At 47.6% G+C, this 22,966-nt stretch overlaps 1 protein-coding gene across 6 annotated transcripts in view; it reads left to right on the plus strand.

The window, feature by feature from the left end:
• nbn (nibrin) overlaps positions 1-22,966 on the plus strand; it is a 98,479-nt gene that overhangs the window by 3,761 nt on the left and 71,752 nt on the right. For 4 of the 6 annotated variants that reach the window (XM_038809085.1, XM_038809088.1, XM_038809087.1 and 1 more), the window contains exons 2-3: positions 15,178-15,311; positions 21,747-21,895. In XM_038809085.1, the coding sequence (XP_038665013.1) occupies positions 15,178-15,311; positions 21,747-21,895 (283 nt within the window). The remainder of the gene's footprint in view (positions 1-15,177; positions 15,312-21,746; positions 21,896-22,966) is intronic. The other 2 variants (XM_038809086.1, XM_038809092.1) reach the window with 2 other exon arrangements.

A 22,966-nucleotide genomic window follows, 5' to 3' on the forward strand; every position in this document is an offset into this window, starting at 1 on the left:
TTCTGCCCATAGTAGCACAGTGGATAGCACTGTCGCTTCACAGGGCTAGGGTCCCAGGTTCGATTCCCAGCTTGGGTCACTGTCTGTGTGGAGTCTGCACGTTCTCCCCATGTCTGCGTGGGTTTCCTCCCGGTGCTCTGGTTTTCTCCTACGAGTCCCGAAAGACGTGCTGTTAGGTGAATTGGACATTCACAATTCTTCCTCAGTGACCCGAACAGGTGCTGAAGAGTGGTGATTCGGGGATTTTCTCAGTAACTTCATTGCAGTGTTAATGTAAGCCTATTTGTGACAAGAATAAAGACTGCCATAAATAATTGAACCTGGGACCCTGCCACTGTGAAGCACCAGTGCTAACCACTGTGCTGAGTCAATAGGCTCCTCCCACCCACTCGATCCAGGCTCCTTGCAATTTTACATATCTCAAATTTCCTCTACATCTCCACTGTTACAAGAAGAACAACAACCCCAACCTGTCCAATATTTTCTTATGGCTGCATGATTCTACACCCTGACACAATTTAACATTAATTACTGTGGGTGGATGGAAAGACTTGCCGTACAGCAGGCATTGTCAAACTCGGGGGCGCGACCCGCGGGTGGTTTGCGGGCGGGTGTCGGGAGGGTTGTGGAGGGCAGCCGGCTGTTAATAATGCCAACTGCAAGCGGCCTTCAAAATCGTCGCGAACGTGTAAAAAAAAAAAAAAATGCGGCCGCACTGCGCATAGTGCCAGATCATCGTTGCACATGTGCAAAACTATGGCTTCTTTTGGAAGGTCGCAGCTTTTTTTTAAAAGTTTGTGGGGGGTGTTATTCATTTTATTTTGTTTTTTTATTTATTTTATTCATTTTATTTTGTTTTTTTATTTATTTTATTCATTTTATTTTTATTTTTTTACAAGTTCGGGGGGGGGTTTTATTTGATAAAATTTTACAGGCGAAAAATGCAGAACTTTGGATAGATGGAGACTCCATACTTTCCGTCACCGGAAAGCGTCACCTTTATCTAACCGGTTCCATTGGAGGAGCGTGTATGAGGGCCAAAGGAACCCAAAACCGTTTGCTCATTTTTGTCAGCAGCAAACAAGGTAAGAGAAAATGGTGGGTCGCGCAGGTCGGCTGGTGTAGGCCGCGAAGGTCGACTGGCATGGGTCGCAAAGGTCGGCCAGCGTGGGCCACAAAGATCGGCCGGCGTTGGTGGCGAAGGTCGGCCAGGTTGGGTCCCGAAGGTTCACCAGTTGGTAAAAATGGGTCCCTGGAAAAAAATTTTGAAAAACACTGCCCTACAGTTTAGTTGATAACATAGGAAGAGGAGGTGGCCATTCAACTCTTGTGATCCAGTATGTCATTTAAAGAGATTACGACGGATCTGTATTCCTAATGCCACCCACCCATTTTAGCTCCCATGTCCTTTAATACCCTTGACTAGCAAAAATCTATCCCATATTTATAATTATTAATTGAGCTAACTGAAAAGTTTGGAATAAGGAGAGAAGGGGAAGAGTATACTAGGTCTATACTTGTTGTAACATCTCAAAGCAGTTAGAAGTGATGTTATAATTGGTAGAGAGCTATTCATGCATAAAGCAATAGAAATAAAGTTGGGGAATTAGAGTAGTGGGTAGATTGCATCATTGGATACCTGGCTTCAGCCTGTGTAAAATGTTGGAATCTAAATAGTGTTGTTATAATGTATTTTGGGGAAAGTGAAAGAAGCAAGTGTGATCTTATTAATTACAAAGATTCTTGCAGTGTGGAATGTTAGCCACAGGGCATGATTTAAAGCAAAAACTATTGCCACCTTTATAAGTAAATAAGGTTAATGATTGTAAACAAAGTTACAGTGTAAAAATTAGATGGTGGGACTAATTTTGGATTGCTGAAGCAAAGAGCCAGCTGATACAATGGGGCGAATGGGTGCTTTCTGTTGTTAAAGTCATGCTAATACTGATAGTTGGTACCTCAAGAAGGTATGCTAATGCTGATAGTTGGTACCACAAGAAGGTAAACAGTCTCCAAATTTCATGTTCCACACTTCAATGAGAACAAAAAAGAACTAAGTTGTAGACCCCAAATTGACCATGTTATTTGTAGGTAATTTAGAGATGTTTGTGGGAATAGATTTGTAATAATAAAGAAAAGCCCTACAATGAAGGATGAACTGCTGGAATTGCTTTGGGGTAATGAAGCAGGACAAGTAAGCAACCTGGAGGTGAGCAAAAAATTTAAATATAGTGACCATAATTGAGATTTAAATTTAAAAGTTACAGAAAAGAAAAAGAGGAAATGTAAGTTAAGATGTTGGAAAAGAATTTGGCTAACACCATTGTATTAATGTTGGATCTAGCCCAGATTAAGTGGTTGTGGAAAACACTGTAGATCCAATGGCATATCAGCAATGAGGAGTCTTTAAATCTGAGTAGTTTTAATTATATTCCAAATCAGGTGTGGCGGGGGCAGAGTGCATCCAAAGACTGATGTTTAATAGATAAATAGGTTAGCAATAGAGAAGTAAAGTTGCATTCATTGGTATATTTTCAAACAAATGCATCCCATTATTTACTTTTAAACTCCATTATTACTTTGCAAGTAAACATAGTGGCAAATTTGTCCAGAATTAGACCACATAAACGGCAAATGAGATGAGCAACCAGCTGATCTAAAAGTGATTCCAGTTGAAGAAGCAATATTGGCCAGGACACCAAGAGCAGTGTTCTCTTTGAATAGTACGTGGGAATCTTGTAGGGGTCATCTCAGTTTAATTTCTTATAAATCAGGCTGGTTTAGCACAGTGGGCTAAATAGCTGGCTTGCAATGCAGAACAATACCAGCAGCACGGGTTCAATTCCCGTACCGGCCTCCCCGAACAGGCGCCGGAATGTGGCGACAAGGGGCCTTTTCACAGTAACTTCATTGAAGCGTACTTATGACATTATTATTATTCACCATTCCCGATGCTGGTTTTGTAATTGACGTTTGGCTGGAGAATCCCTTTTGACGCCCAAATCGGGGAGACACCGGTTTTGTATCCTCCACCCTCTCTGAAATGGCGGCATCGTGTCGCATGCCACACGCCTTTGGAATGGCGTTGGAGCATCAGCTGAAGGCCCTCCCCCAATGCTCCCCCGATGGGCCGAGTTCCCGATGGCACGGTTCACTTGTGGTCTCAGCGGTCGGGAACCCAGTCTGGCACCTGCAGACTGTCCAGCGACGCCACAGTCGGGCGGCAGCCGTGCTGCTAGCTGGGGGGCTTTTGAGAGGGCTGTGGGGACGGCTGGGGGGGGGGATGGGTAGGGATTGGCTAGGGGGGCACTATCTGGCAGGTCAGGTCCGCACATGACTGGCGCCATGTTTTATGGCAAGACCGCTGCAGGTCGTCGCTGTGCACATGCGTGGCCAGGACCCGGCCATTCTCCAGCCGTCTATATCATGGCAGCCGGGAATTCTACTCGGCACAACTGCTTGTCTCTCATCGGTAGCAGGATCGATGAGGGTTTGGCGGCGATTTTTTTTTTTGTTGTAAAACGCCACAGCTGCTCTGCTGATGTCACCACTTAAGTCTCAAAAATGGTGAATCCAGTCCATGGTCTCTGAAAGCGCAGTAGTTCCTCAGTGTTACATTTAGTATCGGCCAACGTTTTTGCCCTCAAATTTGAAACCTGGTAATGCACTTTCATTTTTAAAATCATGATTAGAATATGGAGGAAAACAAGAAATACTGTAAAAGCATCATTATTAGGAAAGGGTCATCTAAGATAAATTGACTGTGGGTTATGCAAACAGAAAAGTTGGCATTTTATAACCACATAAATGTAGAAACAGTCACGGGTCTGGGAGCAATCGGTCATAAAATCCCTACAGTGCAGAAGGAGGCCATTCGGCCCATCAAGTCTGCACCATCCAGCCGTAAAAGCATCCTATGTAGGTCCACTCCCCCACTCACCAGGCCCTACCCCTGAAACCTAACCTGCACAGCCCTGGTCACTCAGAAGAGTGGCAATCCACCTCACCTGCACATTTGGACTGTGGGAGGAAACTGCAGCATCTGGAGGAAGCCCATGCAGACACGGGGAGAAGGTGAAAACTCCACATAGATGGTCACCCAAGGCCGGAATCGAACCCGGGTTCCTCATGCTGTGAGGCAGCAGTGCTAACATCATTGTGCTGCCATCAAAGGAAATTAAATATCTGTTTAATAAATATTTGTTTTAATTGCTTACAATGGAAGGTTAAAGTTGGACTGCAGGCATATCTGAAGATAATATGAAAAATGTCACCACTGGTAATAGAATTTCAAAAATAAATTTGTTTAAAATTGGTAATGGGACTGAAAGTAGACAAGTCACCAGCCTTATGTTTTAATATTCTTGATTCTGCGAGTTCAACTGCACCTTAATAAATGCAATAAAATTATAATGAAAAGCTCAGGGTATAGTTTTTTTATAATGCAATATATTATTTTCTGTTCAAAATGAGAGATCAAATTCCTGACCATAAACTATCACAGTTTGAAAAGAACTTAACCGTGGGGACTTCTGGTGGCGGCCACAGAGTAGGAGGTCACACGTTTGGTAGCTCCCGTGTGTGACAAAACTTTTGGACCTTTTCTCCCATTTTTTTCTCGGAATTTTACTTGATAAATCGGTGGAGAATGAGACAGTAAGGAGAAATCCCCCACCTGTGTATGGAGCAGTGGACTAGAAGTAGACGTGTAAGACGATATAGTCAAGCAAGGAAGATGCGTGCAGAGCCGGCAGCGCAGGTCAGCATGGCGGAGGTGCAGGATCCTGGGGTGGTGGCACAGTGGTCGACGGTACAGCTGGTCAAGTTCTTTGAGGAGAGCTTTCTAAGCTAAAGAAAAAGACGCTGGACCTGATTAGGGCATCGATTGATCGGGTGGAACAGGGTCTAGAAACCCACGGAGGGTCAATTCACAAGGTTGGAGGAAAAAGTGTCCGAGCACGAGGACTATCTAACCGCTTTGGAGGCCGAGGTGGGTTGGTGAAGGACCACCAGAAAAGGTTGCAGGAGAAGCTGGAGGACTTGGAGAACAGGTCCAGGAGACAGAACCTGAGGATCATCAGCCTCTCTGAGGGCAGTGAGGGATCGAACACCAGTATGCTGGAAAAGTTGATATGAGATGTGGCATTTGCGCGACCCTTGGAAGTGGACAGGGCGCATAGAGCTCGTGCAAGGAAGCCGCGAGCGAATGAACCGCCGAGGGCAATGGTGGTGCGAATGCACCAGTTCCTGGACAAAGAACAGATTTTGCGGTGGGCCAAGCAGGTACGGAGCTGTAAGTGGGAGAACTGTGAGTTGCGCATCTACCAGGATCTGGGCGCGGAACTGGCCAGAAGACAAGCTGGATTTAATAGGGCAATATCGGTCCTCTTCAAGAAAGGGGTGAAGTTCAGGACCCCGTGCGTCTTTGGGTCACGTTTGAGGGCCAGGAACTTTATTTTAAATCACTAGATGAAATTATGAACTTTATCAAGGACAAAAGGCTAGCAGGGGATTAAGGTCACTGAACCCTGGGGTGGGCACTGCGGTGGCGATTTGATCAAAATCACTTCTGTGTTGTTTTGAATATGCAGTGCTCTCTGTAACAAAGGGTTATTTTTGTTTCTGGTTCCTTTTTCTTTGGTTGCTTTTGCCCCTTTTTACTTTGATTTTCGTTGTGATACGATGTTTGAGCAGCTGCTCAGAAATGTAAAGTTAACTCTGTTTCATTGGAAGTTGGGTTGACGGTCTTTTTCTACTGTTTGTTAACTGGGGACTATGATGCTTTGAATATGTATGTCCAAGCGAGGGGAGGAGGGAGAACAATGGGGAGATAGGTTTCCTGGTGTCATTGGCGGGATCTACTAGGCTAGCGAGCTCACAGAAGCGCAGTGGGGGGTGAGCAGGTGAAAAGTTTGAGATGGGGGGGTTTGGGTTTCTGGTGCTGTTACTAGGAGGGGAGGGAGGGGTGCAGAGGTGCTGCTCTGCTGACAGTGGATGAACTGTTGCTAGGGGACAAAGGGGAGGTCGAGGGCGCCTGGTGCACGAGGGCTGGCCCGAGGAGGCTAGGGATGCAAGCTGGCGGCTGGCCTAAGAAGGGTGATGGCTAATTGGCAGCGGAGGGGAAGCTGCCAACTTGGCTGATTACTTGGAACGTCAGCGGGCTAAATGGGCCGGTTAAGTGGGCTCGCGTGTTCGCGCATCTGAGGGGATTAAAGGCGGACATGAGACACACCGAAAGGTTATAGACCAGACCAGACTGAGGAAGGGGTGGGCCGGCCAGGTATTTCATTCAGGGCTGTACTCTAAAACCAGAGGGTGTCGCGATCCTGATTAACAAACGGATGGCTTTTGAGGCAGGGAGAATCATGTCAGATGCGGGGGGCAGGTACATTATGGTGTGTGGGAAGCTTGAGGGGATGCGGGTGGTACTTGTGAATGTATATGCACCAAACTGGGATGATGTGGAATTTGAGGCGGGTGTTGGGTAAGATCCCGGACTTAGAGTCTCATAATCTGATCATGGGGGGAGACTTCAAGACGGTCATTGATCCAGGATTGGACTGGTCAAAATCTAGGACAGTGAGGGTGCCAGCCGTAGCGAAGGAACTAAGTGGTTTTTGGAGCAGATGGGGAGAGTAGACCCATGGAGGTTCGGACGGCCAAGAGTGAAGGAGTTTTCTTATTTCTCCTATCTCCACAAAGTACACAAAGAGCATAGAAAAGTACAGCACAAGAACAGGCCCTCCAAGCCCATGCCGACGATGCTGCACGTCTAAACTAAAATCTTCTACACTTCTTGTGTCCGTATCCCTCTATTCCCATTCTATTCATGTATTTGTCAAGATGCCCCTTAAATGTCACTATCATCCCTGCTTCCACCACCTCCTCAGGCAGCGAGTTCCAGGCACCCACTACCCTCTGTGTAAAACATTTGCCTCGCACATTTCCTCTAAACCTTGCCCCCTCGCACATTAAACCTATGCCCCCTAGTAATTGACCCCTCTACCCTGGGGAAAAGCATCTGACTATCCACTCTGTCTATGCCCCTCATAATTTTGTAGACTTTTATCAGGTCGCCCCTCAACCTCCATCGTTCCAGTGAAAACAAACCGAGTTTATTCAACTGCTTCTCATAGCTAACACTCCATACCAGGCAACATCCTGGTAAATCTCTTCTGCACCCTCTCTAAAGCCTCCACATCCTTCTGGTAGTGTGGCGACCAGAATTGAACACCATACTCCAAGTGTGGCTTAACTAAGGTTCTATACATCTGCAACATGACTTGCCAATTCTTAGACTCAATGCCCCAGCCAATGAAGGCAAGCATGCCATATGCCTTCTTGACTACCTTCTCCACCTGTGTTGCCCCTTTCAGTGACCTGTGGACCTGTACACCTAGATCTCTCTGACTGTCAGTACTCTTGAGGGTTCTACCATTCACTGTATATTCCCTACCTGCATTAGACCTTCCAAAATGTATTACCTCACATTTGTCCGGATTAAACTCCATCTGCCATCTCTCCGTTCTAGTCTCCAAACAATCTAAATCCTGCTGTATCCCCTGATAGTCCTCATCGTTATCCATATTTCCACCTACCTTTGTGTCGTCTGCAAACTTACTAATCAGACCAGTTACATTTTCCTCCAAATCATTTATATATACTACGAACAGCAAAGGTCCCAGCACTGATCCCTGCCGAACACCACTAGTCACAGCCTTCCAATCAGAAAAGCACCCTTCCATTGCTACTCTCTGCCTTCTATGACCTAGCCAGTTCTGTATCCACCTTGCCAGCTCATCCCTGATCCTGTGTGACTTCATCTTTTGTACCAGTCTACCATGAGGGACCTTGTCAAAGGCCTTACTGAAGTCCATATGGACAACATCCACTGCCCTACCTGCATCAATCACCTTTGTGACCTCTTTGAAAAACTCTATCAAGTTAGTGAGACACGACCTCCCCTTCACAAAACCATGCTGCCTCTCACTAATACGTCCATTTGCTTCCAAATGGGAGTAGATCCTACATCGAAGAATTCTCGCCAGTAATTTCCCTACCACTGATGAAAGGGTCACCGGCCTGTAGTTCCCTGGGTTATCCTTGCTCCCCTTATTAAACAAAGGAACAACATTGGCTATTCTCCAGTCCTCCTGGACATCACCTGAAGACAGTGAGGATCCAAAGATTTCTGTCAAGGCCTCAGCAATTTCCTCTCTAGCCACCTTCAGTATTCTGGGGTAGATCCCATCCGGCCCTGGGGACATATCTGCCTTAATATTTTTCAAGACGCCCAACACGTCTTTTTGGATCTCAATGTGACCCAAGCTATCTACACACTTTCTCCAGACTCGACATCCACCAATTCCTTCTCTTTGGTGAATACTGATACAAAGTATTCATTTAGTACCTCGCCCATTTCCTCTGGCTCTACAGATAGATTCCCTTGCCTATCCTTCAGAGGGCCAACCCTTTCCCTAGCTACCCTCTTGCTTTTGATGTACATGTAAAAAGCCTTGGGATTTTCCTTAACCCTATTTGCCAATGGCTTTTCGTGACCTCTTCTAGCCTTCGTGACTCCCTTGCTTAAGTTCCTTCCTACTTTCCTCACATTCCACACAGGCTAAGTCTGTTCCCAGCCTTCTAGCCCTAACAGATGCCTCCTTTTCCTTTTTCACAAGGCCTGCAATATCTCTCGATATCCAAGGTTCCCGAAATTTGCCGTATTTATCCTTCTTCCGCACAGGAACATGCCGGTCCTAAATTCCTTTCAACTGACATTTGAAAGCCTCCCACATGTCAGATGTTGATTTACCCTCAAACATCCACCCCAATCTAGGTTCTTCAGTTCCTACCTAATGTTGTTATAATTAGCCTTCCTCCAATTTAGCACATTTACCCTAGGTCCACTCTTATCCTTATCCACCAGCACGTTAAAACTTGCTGAATTGTGGTCACTGTTCCTGAAATGCTCCCCTACTGAAACTTCTACTACCTGGCCGGGCTCATTCCCCAATACCAGGTCCAGTACAGCCCCTTCCCCAGTTGTGCTGTCTACATATTGTTTTAAGAAGCCCTCCTGGATGCTCCTTACAAACTCTGCTCTGTCCAGGCCCCTAGCACTAAGTGAGTCCCAGTCAATATTGGGGAAGTTGAAGCCTCCCATCACAACAACCCTGTTGGTTTTACTCGTTTCCAAAATCTGTCTACCTATCTGCTCCTCTATCTCCCGCTGGCTGTTGGAAGGCCTGTAGTAAACCCCCAACATTGTCACTGCACCCTTCTTATTCCTGATCTCAACCCATGTAGCCTCGCTGCCCTCTGAGGTGTCCTCCCGCAGTACAGCTGTGATATTCTCCCTAACCAGTAGCGCAACTCCGCCACCCCTTTTACATCCCCCTCTATCCCGCCTGAAACATCTAAATCCTGGAACATTTAGCTGCCAATCCTGTCCTTCCCTCAACCAGGTCTCTCTAATGGCAACAACATCATAGTTCCAAGTACTAATCCAAGCTCTAAGTTCATCTGCCTTACCCGTAATACTTGCATTAAAACATATGCACTTCAGGCCACCAGACCCACTGTTTTCAGCAACATCTTCCTGTCTGCTCTTCCTCAGAACCATACTGGCCCTATTCCCTAGTTCTCCCTCAATGCTTTCACCTTCTGACCTATTGCTCCGGTACTCACCCCCTTGCCATACTAGTTTAAGCCCTCCCGTGTGACACGAGCAAACCTCGAGGCCAGGATATTTATGCCTCTCTAGTTTAGATGCAACCCGTCCTTATAAAGGTCACACCTGCCACGGAAGAGCTCCCAGTGGTCTAGATAACGGAACCATCCCCTTGTACACCAGCTGTTTAGCCACGTGTTTAGCTGCACTATCTTCCTATTTCTAGCCTCACTGGCACGTGGCACAGGTAGTAATCCTGAGATTACAACCCTAGAGGTCCTGTCTTTTAACTTTCTGCCTAGCTCCCTGAACTCCTGCTGCAGGACCTCATGCTCCTTCCTGCCTATGTCGTTAGTACCAATATGTACAACGACCTCTGCCTATTTGCCCTCCCCCTTCAGGATGCCCGCTACGTGTTCGGAGATATCCTGGACCCTGGGACCAGGCAGGCAACATACCATCTTGGAGTCTCTTTCATGTCCATAGAAGCGCGAATCTGTGTCCCTGACTATAGAGTCCCCTATGACTATTGCTCTTCTGCGCTTTGACCCTCTCTGCTGAAAATCATTGCCGGCCTGGTGCCACTGCTCTGGCTGCTGCTGTTTTCCCCTGATAGGCTATCCCCCCGACAGTATCCAAAGGGGTATACCTGTTCGAGAGGGGGACAACCACAGGGGATTCCTGCACTGGCTGCCTGCCCCTTCTGGTGGTCACACATTTCTTTGCCTGCACCTTGGGTGTGACCACATTTATATAACTGCTATCTATGACACTTTCCGCCACCTGCATGCTCCTAAGTGCATCCAACTGCTGCTCCAACCGAAGCATGCGGTCTGTGAGGAGCTCCAGTTGGGTGCAGTTTCTGCAGATGAAGCCATCCGGGACGCTGGAAGCCTCCTGGACCTGCCACATTTCACAGTCAGAGCACTGCACCCCTCTAATTGACATTGCGTCAATTAATTAGTAAATTAAATGTAAAAACCTATTTGTTTTTTAAAAATTACTGTGAACTATATGTTTTCTCGCACTAGCTTTCTACTTAAATGTGAAAGCTAAATACAGTATTCTCCGATCTCTGGCTTACATACCCCTCTAAATTATAATTAAGTAATTATGTTTAATATTCTCAGATCGACTTTTTTATCTTGAGCAGGGCTCTATTTCCAGGGGTGGTAGATACCGGGTACTCTGCAGTCATGGTGTCGGATCATGCCCCATATTGGGTGGATCTACGGGATAGTATGGAGGGAGGGCAGCTCCCATTATGGAGGTTGGATGTGGGACTATTAGCAGATGAGGGTGTGTGTGTGGGCGGGTGAGCAAATCCATCCAGAACTATTTGGAAATAAATGATACGGGGGAGGTCTCGGCATCAACGGTGTGGGAAGCTCTGAAGGTGGTGATTAGAGGGGAGTTAATTTTGATACGGGCCCATAGGGAAACGGTGGAACGATCAGAGAGGGATAGGCTGGTTGGGGAGATCTGCAGTTGGACAGGAGATAACCGGAAGCCCTGGATATGGGGTTACTGAAGGAGCGGCGGAGGTTACAGGTGGAGTTTGGGCTGTTCTCTACAGGGAAGGTGGTGTAACAACTGAGGAAGGCAAGGGGAGCGATGTATGAGTATGGGGAAAAGGCCAGTAGAATGCTAGCACACCAGCTAAGGAAAAGGGAGGCAGCCAAGGAGATGGGGAGAGTAAAGAACAGAGGTGGGAATGTGATCCTGGACCCAGTGGGGTGAATGAGGTGTTTAAGGACTTTATAGCAAGTTATATGAGTCTGAATCCCTGGCTGGGGTGGAGGGGATCAGGCAGTTCTTAGGTCAGCTGAGGTTCCCGAGGGTGGAGCAAAAACTGGTGGAAGGGCTGGTAGCCCCAATTGAAATAGAGGAAATAATGGAAGGGCTGGAGGTCATGCAGTCAGGCAAGGCCCTGAGGCCGGATGGCTACCTCGTGGAATTCTCCAAGAAGCTCTCTTGAGATATTGGGCCCACTGCTGGTGAGGACATTTAATGAAGCAAGGGAGAGGGGAGTCGTTCCCCACACAATGTCACAAGCCTTGATCTCATTGATTCTGAAGCGGGAGAAGGACCCTGAGCAATGCTGGTCATAAAGGCCGATCTCCCTATTGAATATGGACGTCAAACTGCTGGCTAAGAATTGGCCACAAGTATAGAGGACTATCTCCTGGGAGTGATGGGGAAGACCAGACGGGTTTGTAAAGGGCAGGCAACTCACGGCCAATGTTAGAAGGCTCTTAAACGTTATCATGTTGTCCTCAGAGGGGGTGGAGGTGGTGGTTGCGATGGATGCGGAGAAGGCCTTTGATCAGGTGGAGTGGAATTATTTGTGGGAGGTGTTAGGAAGGTTTGGGTTTGGTCAGGGCTTCATTGATTGGGTGTGGTTGCTGTATCAGGCACCAGTAGTAGCAAGTGCGCGTACGAATCGGTGGATGTTGGGCTATTTTAAACTGCACCGAGGGGCAAGGCCTCTTTCCCGCTGTTTTCTCTGGCCATCGAGCCATTGGCTATGGCGTTAAGCGCTGGTCCGGGGAGGGGGGGGGGGGGGGGGGGACACACACACCGGTTCTCACTTTACGTGCGTTTCGGACCCTTTGGAGGGGATGGGGGAGATGATGCGGATCTTGAGGGAATTTGGTAAGTTTCCGGGGTATAAATTGAATATGGGGAAAATCGAGTTGTTCGTGATCCAGGCGACGGGGCAGGAGAGGAGACTAGGAGAGCTGCTATTTAGAATGGTAGGAAGGAGCTTTCGCTATCTGGGAATCCAGGTGGCACAGGAATGGGAGACATTGCACAAGTTAAACTTGTCCTGGCTTGTAGAACAAATGAAGGAGGACTTGAGGAGATGGGACACTGGCGGGGAGGGTACAGACGGTGAAAATGACAGTCCTACCCAGATTTCTGTTTGTCTTTCAGTGTCTCCCCATCTTTATCCCGAGGGCCTTTTTTAAACAGGTGCATAAGGTGACTTTGGGCTTTTTGTGGCGTGTAAAATCCCACGAGTGAAGAAAGTATTGTTGGAGCATAGTCAGGGGGATGGTGGGTTGGCGCTGCCGAACTTTTGTAACTGCTACTGGGCAGCTAATATAGCCATAATTACGAAGTGGGTAGGAGGGCAAGTAGAGGCGGCAACGTGTAAGAACACAAGTTTGGGAGCACTGATAACAGCACCTCTGCCGTTCACGCAGGCCCGGTACTCCACAAGCCCGGTGGTAGTGGTGGCTCAGAGTCTGGGGGCAGTGGAGGAAATATAGGAGAGCGGAGGGAGCATTGGTCTGGGCCCCGATTTACAATAACCATATGTTTGTGTTGGGAAAACTGGATGGAGAGTTTCGGAGATGGCTGAATGGATGGGAGATCTATTTATAGACTGGAGCTTCCCCAGCTTGAAGGATTTGGAGGAGAAATTTGAACTGTCAGTGGGGAATGGGTTTAGATATCTGCAGGTACGGGATTTTCTGAGAAGGCAGGTGCTGACCTTCCTGCTCCTGCCACCACCGGGGATACAGGACAGGGTAGTTTCCAGATCATGGGTGGGAGAGGGGAGGTATCAGATATCTACAAAGAACTTGGAGTCAGTGGAAACTCAGAGGAACTAAAGGGCAAGTGGGAAGATGAGCTAGGGGGGGAGAGATAGAGGCGGGTCTGTGGGCAGATGCCTTTAGCAGGGTTAACACATCCTCATCATGTGCCAGGCTTAGTCTGATACATTTTAAGGTAGTCCACTGGGCACACATGAGGGGGCCCGGATGAGCAGGTTTTTTGGGGTAGAGGACAGGTGTGCGAGGGGCGCAGGAGGTCCAGCAAATCATGTCCACATGTTTTGAGTATGCCCAAAGCTTAGAGGGTTTTGGCAGAGTTTTGCTAAGGCTATGTCCACGGTACTTAAAACACAGGTGATGCCGAGTCCAGAGGTGGCGATCTTTGGAGTGTCGGAAGAGCCGGGAGTCCAGGGGGCGAGAGACGCTGACGTTGTTGCCTTTGCCTCCCTGGTAGCCCGGAGATGAATTCTGTTAATGTGAAGGGACTCAAAGCCACTGAAATTAGAGGCCTGGGTTAGTGACATGGCTGGATTTCTCAGTCTCCAGAAAATAAAGTTTGCCCTAAGAGGGTCAATGTTAGGGTTCGTCCGGAGGTGGCAGCCGTTCGTCGACTTTCTCCGAGAAAATTAAAATGTCAGCAGAGGCAGAAATCTAGCAGGGTGAGAGTTAGGCTATTGTTTCATCGTTGGGGGTGTGAAGAACGTAATAGGGATGGAAATGTTTTATGTACCATGTGTATGGTGCTGTTATCGTTATTATTAAAACTACAAATACCCTAATAAAATGGTTTTTTTTTAAAAAGGAGTCACACAAGCCATAATCTGGTGTTGTGAGAAACTATTATTGTTGAAGGAAATTTCTTGTTTATTTCTGAATACATTTATTGCAACAATTGAAGTGTAACCAATGATAGCGACGTTTAAGAAGCATCTTGACAAATGCTAAGTAGAGTGGGAATAGAGGGATACGGACCCTGGAAGTGCAGAAGGTTTTAGTTTAGACAGACATCATGGGCGCAATTCTCCGCACTCACGACGGTGCGGAGAATAGCGGGGTTCGTAAATTTTTACGGCCACGCTAGTCCGACGCCCTCCCGCTATTCTCCCCCCCCCATGCCCGACTCCCGATACGAATCGCTGCCGCCGTTTTTTTACGGCCAGCAGCGATTCTCAGCTGGCCGATGGGCCGAGTTCCAAGCCCTTTACGGCCGTTTTTACGAACGGCAAACACACCTGGTCTGGCCGTTCGTAAAAACGGCCGTAAAGACCCGATTTTGAAAACCATGGCACGGCAGTACCACGGCCGTGCCAAGTGTGCCTTGGGCCCGCGATCGGTGCCCACCGATCGCGGGCAGTGGGTCTGATTCTCGCGCACTCTTTGTCCTTCCGCCGCCCCGCTGTATCACTTCGCGGGGCGGCTGAGGGGCATCCCAGCCCGCGCATGCGCGGGTTTCGCGCAAATGCGCGATGACATCATCCGCGCATGCGCGGGTTGGAGTCTTCCAATCCGCGCATGCGCGGCTGACGTCATGTGACGCGTCAGCCGGCGCAAACTCTGGCAAGCGGGCTCAACGAAATTCGTTAAGCCCGCGATGTCAGAGTTCACGGCCGCGGCATACTAACCCCGACCGGGGACCAGAATCGGTTCCCGGTCTGGAGGGGGAGGCTGGCGTCAAACCCGCCCGGATTTGACGCCAGCCTTACGATTTCTCCCTGTCTGGGAGAATCGCGCCCCATGTTCGGCGCAGGCATGGAGGGCCGAAGGGGCTGTTCCTGTGTTGTATTGTTTTTTGTTCAATTATCTTGAGAATTCTTGTGTATTCACAGTTAATGTCAATGCCAGGAGTATTATATAAAATGGTTTCTCTATTATTTGAATAAATTGATGGCCTCTGTAAACTTAATTTCTGTTATATCCATTAATATTTCATTCCTATTCCAGAAGAGCCCTACCATTTGTTAGTTGGTGTGGATTACATTGTTGGTCGAAAGAACTGTGCAATCCTTCTACTTGATGATCAGTCTATTAGTCGTTCGCATGCTGCACTTTCAGTTAGTCACCCTGTTGCAAATCTGGTGAGAAATCATTTTTTCAATTTTACTTTTGTAGAATGAAATGCTTGTACTTCCCTTTTATTACAATCTTAAGGTGCCACTTGTAATTTTTAAAAATCATTCAGCTCAATTGTCACTCACACTGCAATAGATAGGAAGTAACTCCAAAAGAATAAATTATTTCATTTCCGTGCTTAATGAAACTAGATAGAATAAAAGCAAAATACTGCAGATGCTGGAAATCTCCAGGTCTGGCAGCACAGGTGTAGAGAGAAACCGAGTTAACATTTTGAATCCGACAGCTTTGTTTCAAGATCTCTGAAAGTGTCATGCAGAATCAGAACATAGATAAACTAAGGCACTACCTTGTCGGTACAAAAGCGCATCAGGAAATTTGGCTTTGTTATTGTGATAGAACGATGAACTTCATTATGGAGTTAGGTTGGAATGTAAAGGTTAGCATCTGGCCCCGGGCCACTGACCGTATGGATTTTGCATGTTCTCCCTGTGTCTGTGTGGGTCTCACCCCCCCCCCCCCAGTCCAAAGATGTGCAGGGTAGGTGAACTGGCTACGCTAAAGTGGAAAAATTTAAATTGAGAAAAAAAAGCTTTGAAAGTGAGCCTTGAGGAACACTTGCTGCAGGTAACCGGTGCAGCCTGTGTGTATAATATATTCAGTCATATAGCAGCGCTACATGGAGACAAAATAGAGCATGGATGAACAAAAATGACCTTTAGAAAAAAAAATGCTAACATATTTAGGAAACGTAAATTATATCATAGCATTCCATCTGTCTATTTATTCTGCTGTTTTTAATTATTTGCTTCGAGTGGAATTTGTGACTTTCCAAAATGATTTCCGCATTCATTGTAGACGATGCAATTACGGCATGGGATGAGAGTAATACAACTTGCTGGTATGGCTTAATGCACATTTTTATCAAAGTAATATTGATTTGACAGTGAATTAGCTGAATATTTAAAACCAGCCACTAAAGGACCCAGCTGTATATTGGGGTGGGTCAAACACTTTTTTCTTTTGTTTCCATTCCTCTGAGGTTGTAAGAAGGTCAGGAGTGTTGTATATCATTCTATATTACCCCAAGGTACTTTAAGTTTAAAAAAAATAAGGCTACGTTCTTACTAAATTGTCTCACTTTGTCTTGTTAGTGATTTATGCCTAGTGTTATAACCTGCCTGCTTACCATTGGCTGGGGATTAATGACAATCCAACAATCCTGTGGGAGTATGAGTTTCCCCAATGAGGGGGGCGGAGAAATCATTAGCAGACTCCCTGCATAAATAGAGCTGGCCAGTTTGGAACCAGAGAGAGAGGAGTTTGGCAGCAAGAGAAGTTGCTGCTGCTGTGTATATATATATATATATGTTAATTTGAAAATAAATGTTATTTCTTTGTATCCTGAAAACTCATGCTGGATTCTTCGTGGCCCTCACAAAACTGGCGACGAGGGTTAAAGTGAATAGCTGTCTACACTGCTGACGCCACCTCCCTGGATTTTTGTTGGACACAGGTTGGAAGTTGTTTTCTGTTACACCATACCTCTGTATGGACGTTTGGATGTTTTTGATGCTGCGCTGGAAAGCTGGAACCAGTACGCACAAAGGATGCGTTACTATTTCCGGGCAAACGACATCACCGAAAACGAGCACCAGGTGGTCATATTGCTCACCGCCTGCGGCCCGCATACGTTTGGGGTGATTAGGAGCCTTACGTACCCAGCTGCGCCAGACACCAAAACGTTTGATGAACTTGTGAACTTAGTGGGGCAACATTTTAACCCAACCCCATCCACGATAGTCCAACGGTACCGGTTTAATACCGCTGAAAGGACCCCAGGAGAATCCCTTGCCGACTTTCTATCCAGGATTGCGGAGTACTGTGACTATGGTGAGACCTTGTCAGAAATGTTACGCCACCGTTTGGTTTGCGGTATTAACAATGCGGCCACCCAGAGAAAGTTGTTGGCTGAGCCAACATTGACTTTTCAACAGGCCATTCAACTAGTATTGTCCCGAGAGAGCGCAGAACGAGGAGTGCAGGAGCTACAGGGAATGGAGGTGCATGCCTTGGGGCGCAACCCCTTCTGTACGAAAGCATCCCCCCACACCCCTGAGGTACCTTGGGCAAGGCGACGTCCGGATCGACGCCAGTGGCCGTCAGACATTCCTCCCCGAAGGGAGCCTTTTCCAGAACTAATGGATGAGGAGCCATGTCCGTGTCAGACTTGTAGGCGCGACCCGGTCGTGGACGCCGGTCCTGGGGGCGCCAGAGGCGCCGTCGTTCCGACCGAAACTGGGGCCAGCCCAGGGGCCGTACCTTTCATTTGGATGAACCTGCGGCGACTACTCCCAAGGACGTGGAGACGGAGGATGACTGCCTGCAGCTGCATTATGTGGCAGCTCCCCGTGTGGCCCCCATTAAAGTGACAGTACAGGTCAATGGTCACCCATTGGAGTTGGACACTGGCGCAGCGGTCTCCGTGATCGCCCAGAGGACATTCAACCGCATCAAGCAAGGTATACAGACCCCTACATTAACTGACACACAGGCCAGGTTGGCCACCTATATGGGGGAACCATTGGACATTGCAGGAACTACGATGACCCCTATTGTTTATGGACGCCAGGAGGGGCGTTTCCCACTTATCGTGGTGTGCGGCCATGGGCCCAGCCTGTTGGGTCGGGACTGGTGCATTGCAGTTGCAGTGGCAGCACATCCTCCAAACAGTTTCTGGAGGGTTGACTGAGGTGCTAGGACGATACCCAGATGTATTCCCGCCCGGTCTGGGGAAAATATAAGGGGTTGTAGCCCGTATCCAAGTCGAACCAGGAGCCACGCCGCGCTATTTCCCGGCGCACCTGGTGCCTTACGCCTTGCTCGAGAAGGTAGAAGGGGAGCTCACTCATTTGGAGACTTTGGGCATCATCAGGCCCGTCCGTTTCGCTGACTGGGCAGCACAAATTGTACCTGTAATGAAGCCAGATGCCACAGTTCGCTTGTGTGGCGACTATAAACTTACAGTGAATACGGCTTCCCGACTCGACCGATACCCAATGCCTCGCATAGAGGATCTCTACGCGAAGCTTGCAGGCGGACTCTCGTTCACAAAATTAGATATGAGTCATGCCTACCTACAGTTGGAGCTGGACAATGCCTCCCGGCCATATGTAACGATTAATACACACCGGGGCCTGTATGAAAATACACGTTTGCCTTTTGGAGTATCCTCTGCCTGTGCTATTTTTCAACGGGTTATGGAGGGCATTTTGAGAGGTTTACCGCGTGTTGCTGTTCACTTAGATGACGTTTTGATCATAGGGACGTCGGAGCAGGAACATTTAGAAAATTTGGAGGCTGTCCTTAGACGCTTTTCGGAGGCTGGAGTCCGTTTACGTCGCACAAAGTGCGTTTTTCAGGCGAAGGAAGTAGTCTACCTGGGTTATCGGGTGGACCCTGAAGGTTTGCACCCCGTCGCAGAGAAGGTGCACGCGATTCAACAGGCCCTCGCCCCGACTGACACTTTGCGTCTTCGTTCGTTTCTCGACCTCGCAAACTATTACGGGAAGTTCCTCCCCAATCTGGCAACTATGCTGGCCCCGTTGCACCTTCTGCTAAAGAAGAATCACACCTGGGTTTGGGGTCAGGCGCAAGAAACCGCTTTCCGGCGGGTAAAACAACAATTGTCGTCTTCTGGGTTACTAACCCACTATGATCCTGGAAAGCCTTTGCTCGTCACATGTGATGCATCCCCGTATAGTATTGGGGCCGTCCTGTCCCACAAGATTGAGAACGAGGCGATAGATTTCGCCTCCCGCTCATTGACTGCAGCGGAAAAAAAGTACGCGCAGATCGAGAAGGAGGGCCTGGCAGTGGTCTTTGCGGTGAAACGTTTCCACCAGTTCGAATATGGCCACCACTTCACTATCGTGACTGATCATAAGCCTCTGCTGGGACTTTTCAGAGAGGATAAGCCAATACCGCCCATTGCTTCCGCACGGATCCAGCGTTGGGCTTTGTTGCTCGCTGCATACGAGTATTCTCTGGAACACAAACCAGGAACCCAGATAGGGAATGCCGACACACTGAGCCAATTGCCTTTATCGACCGGCCCCATGTCAACCCCTACGACCGGTGAGGTGGTTGCAACCCTAAATTTTATGGACACCTTGCCTGTCATGGCATCACAGATCCGTGAGTGGACCCAGATGGAGCCAGTCCTGTCAAAGGTTCGGCACATAGTCCTGTATGGTGGGCAGCATAGACAGCTCCCAGGCGAGTTGCGGGCATTTTCCTCCAAGCTGTCCGAATTCAGCGTGGAAGACGGCATCCTTTTTTGGGGGACACGTGTGATTGTCCCGGAAAAAGGACAGGAGCTGATACTGAGAGACTTGCACAATGGGCATCCAGGTGTGACCAAAATGAAAATGTTGGCCCGGAGTTAGGTCTGGTGGCCAGGCCTCAACACCGACATTGAGAAGGTGGCCCAAAACTGCTCCATTTGCCAGGAACATCTGAAGCTTCCGCTGGCTGCGCCCCTACATCACTGGGAATGGCCTTGGGCGTGCTTGCATGCGGATTTCGCCGGCCCTTTTCAAGGATCCATGTTCCTGCTATTAATCGACGCTCAGTCTAAATGGCTAGAGGTGCATAAGATGGGAGGCACAACGTCCTGCGCAACAATCGAAGATGCATTTGTCTTTCAGTACGCATGGCCTCCCCGAGGTGCTGGTCATGGACCATGGCACTCCGTTCACAAGTGAGGAGTTTGCAAGGTTCATGAAGATGAACGGCATACGCCATATCCACACTGCCCCTTACCACCCGGCTTCAAATGGGCTGGCGGAGCGCGCAGTGCAGACATTCAAACGAGGCCTAAAGAAGCAGTCTTCCGGGTCGATGGACACGAGACTGGCTCGGTTTTTGTTTTCATATAGGACCACCCCCCATGTGATGACTGGGGTAGCTGCCGTAGAACTCCTAATGGGCCGGAGACTTCACACCCGCCTTAGCATGGTTTTCCCGGACATTGGCGCAAAAGTACGCCGCACACAAGAACATGGTTTTTCTCGGCATCGGCCGATTCGGCAGTTTACGTCTGGTGACCCAGTGTTCGTTGGGAATTTTGCTGGTGGTGCCCAGTGGGTCCCTGGCATAATCTTTCGCCAAACAGGCCCTATCTCTTACCAGGTACAAGCTCAGGGGCATCTCCAGCGCAAACATGTAGACCATGTTCGGTGCAGATGACTATCCCTGCCAAAGATTGCCCGCCCCAGGAGCTCATTCCTACAGCGGCAGAGACCAGACACAATGGAAAGTATTCCTCACAATCTTCCTCTGGTGCCTCACTCAAAGCCTGCGCAGGTCGTGACAGAACCGCGTGGAGATAAAGACGCCGTGATGACGGAGGCAGCAGACTCTGACTCCGAGGTGGAGGCACAAGACATCTCAGAGGGGGAATCCTCGGGCCAACGGGCCGTGGACGTACAACCATTATGTCGTTCATCACGGAAGCGCTGGTCTCCATCTCGTTACACGCCGCCTGATCCAACGCCTTGTGCAAATGGGATCCGGCCTGCGGCAAAACCAATCCGACGCCCTCCTTCGCCAGGGTCTTCGGTGGATTCCTTGGACTTTGGAGGGGAGGGATGTTATAACCTCCCTGATTACCATTGGCTGGGGACTAATGACAATCCCATAATCCTGTGGGATTCTGAGCTTCCCCAATGAGGGGGGCAGAGAAATCATTAGCAGACTCCCTGCATAAATAGAGCTGGCCAGTTTGGAACCAGAGAGAGGGGAGTTTGGCAGCAAGAGAAGTTGTTGCTGCTGCTGTTGTGTGTGTGTGTGTGTGTATATATAATATATATATATATATATATATGTTAATTTGTAAATAAATGTTATTTCTTTGTATCCTGAAAACTCGTGCTGGATTCTTCGTGGCCCTCACAAAACCTAGGTTAGGGGTTGAAAATGAAATCTTTCTATGCAGCTCCACTTATGTAACATGATAAATAAGGGCAGCTGGTTAAGGCCAGTATTCCGCATTTGGGGTCATGACAACAGAACTTCAATGTCTGATTGAAAGAACTTCAGCACAAAACTGTCTGCTTCTCAGCAAAAGCTCAAGTGATTGTGCGGTAACCCTCCTTGTAATATTGAAAAATTACAAATAATTCGATAATATACTTGTGTATAAGTATTCATAAATCCATCAGATTGCAATGCACACATACATGTTATGGATTTGTAGTAAACATTAAAAATAATCTGAATAGCAGTGTCACTTTCAGCAAAACAATCGCACCTAATTGTTTTATGTAGAGCCGTGCGCAGTGACCATTCCAACTAATTTATTAGCTGACGATTGTCCTTGAATAGTTTTTTGATAGCAAATGTTTAGCATTCTAAATTTATTTCCTATTTCTTTAAAGACTCAAGCTGCTAGAAATGCTGTATTGACATTAAAAGATACTTCAAAATACGGAACCTTCGTAAATGAGGAGCGCTTGCAGAATGACAACCCAAGGATCTTGAAGTCAGGAGAATTGGTCACATTTGGACTTTTCCAAAGCAAATTCAGGTAATAGTTTACTGCCTTTTTAACCCTCCCCAACAGCTCTAGCAAACTTCGCTGCAAGGCAGCTGGTCTCATTTCGATTCAGATGTAAACCGTCCACCTGGTACAGGTCCCACCATCCCCCAAAACGGTCCTTATGTCCCAGAAATCTAAAGCCCTCCCTCCTGCACCATTTCTCGAGACAGACATTCATCTGGACTGACCTCCTATTTCTATACTTACTAGCACGTAGCACTGGAAGTAATCCAGAGATTACTAGCTTCTGGGTCCTGTTTTTAAATCTGCTTCCTAGCTCCCTAAATTCTGCTTGCAGGACCTCATCCTTTTTTCTACCTATATCATTGGTACTAGCGTATGCCAAGGTATCTGTATGTTTGCCCTCCCTCTTCAGTACGCCCTGAATTTGCTAATTTGTCTTTGTTCTGGTTTGTGAAACTTCACTCCGTGCAGACTAGCTACTGCATTTTAATAATTATTGAAACCATATAACTTTCTGCTGACTCTTAATCCTGATATTAAATGTTTCCATCACCTAGAAACCTCCAAATGTTGGCAGAATCTGTCTACAAGCATGGTAATTTGGCATGGTGCTAAATTCAACTCTTTGAATTGTCTTTTGTAAGAAAATATCTTTTCTTTCTGCTCCAGGATTTAATGGAAAAAAGGATACAAGCGTTTTTGTTTTGTTATGCCAACCTTCCTGATCTGGAAAAGTTGGAAGATGTTCCCAATTCTGTTGAAACTGACTGTCTACCTTTCCATCCTATAAAATTATCTGTCACTGGAGGAAGAGAACAATAATGGAACAATGTTATGCATAACTGGTTTTGTGGACCTGACTCCTACAATTTTCACATGGCCGCTTGTGTGTTTTTCTATCACAGATTGACTGATTCTGAGTATCTTTAATAATAATAATCTTTATTAGTGTCACAAGTAGGCTTACATTAACACTGCAGTGAAGTTACTGTGAAAATCCCCCAGTCGCCACTCTATGGCGCCTGTTTGGGTACACTGAGGAAGAATTCAGAATGTCCAATTCACCTAACAAACATGTCTTTTGGGAGGAAACCG

This window comes from Scyliorhinus canicula, chromosome 10 (assembly GCF_902713615.1).
Source record: "Scyliorhinus canicula chromosome 10, sScyCan1.1, whole genome shotgun sequence".
NCBI classification, from domain to species: domain Eukaryota; kingdom Metazoa; phylum Chordata; class Chondrichthyes; order Carcharhiniformes; family Scyliorhinidae; genus Scyliorhinus; species Scyliorhinus canicula.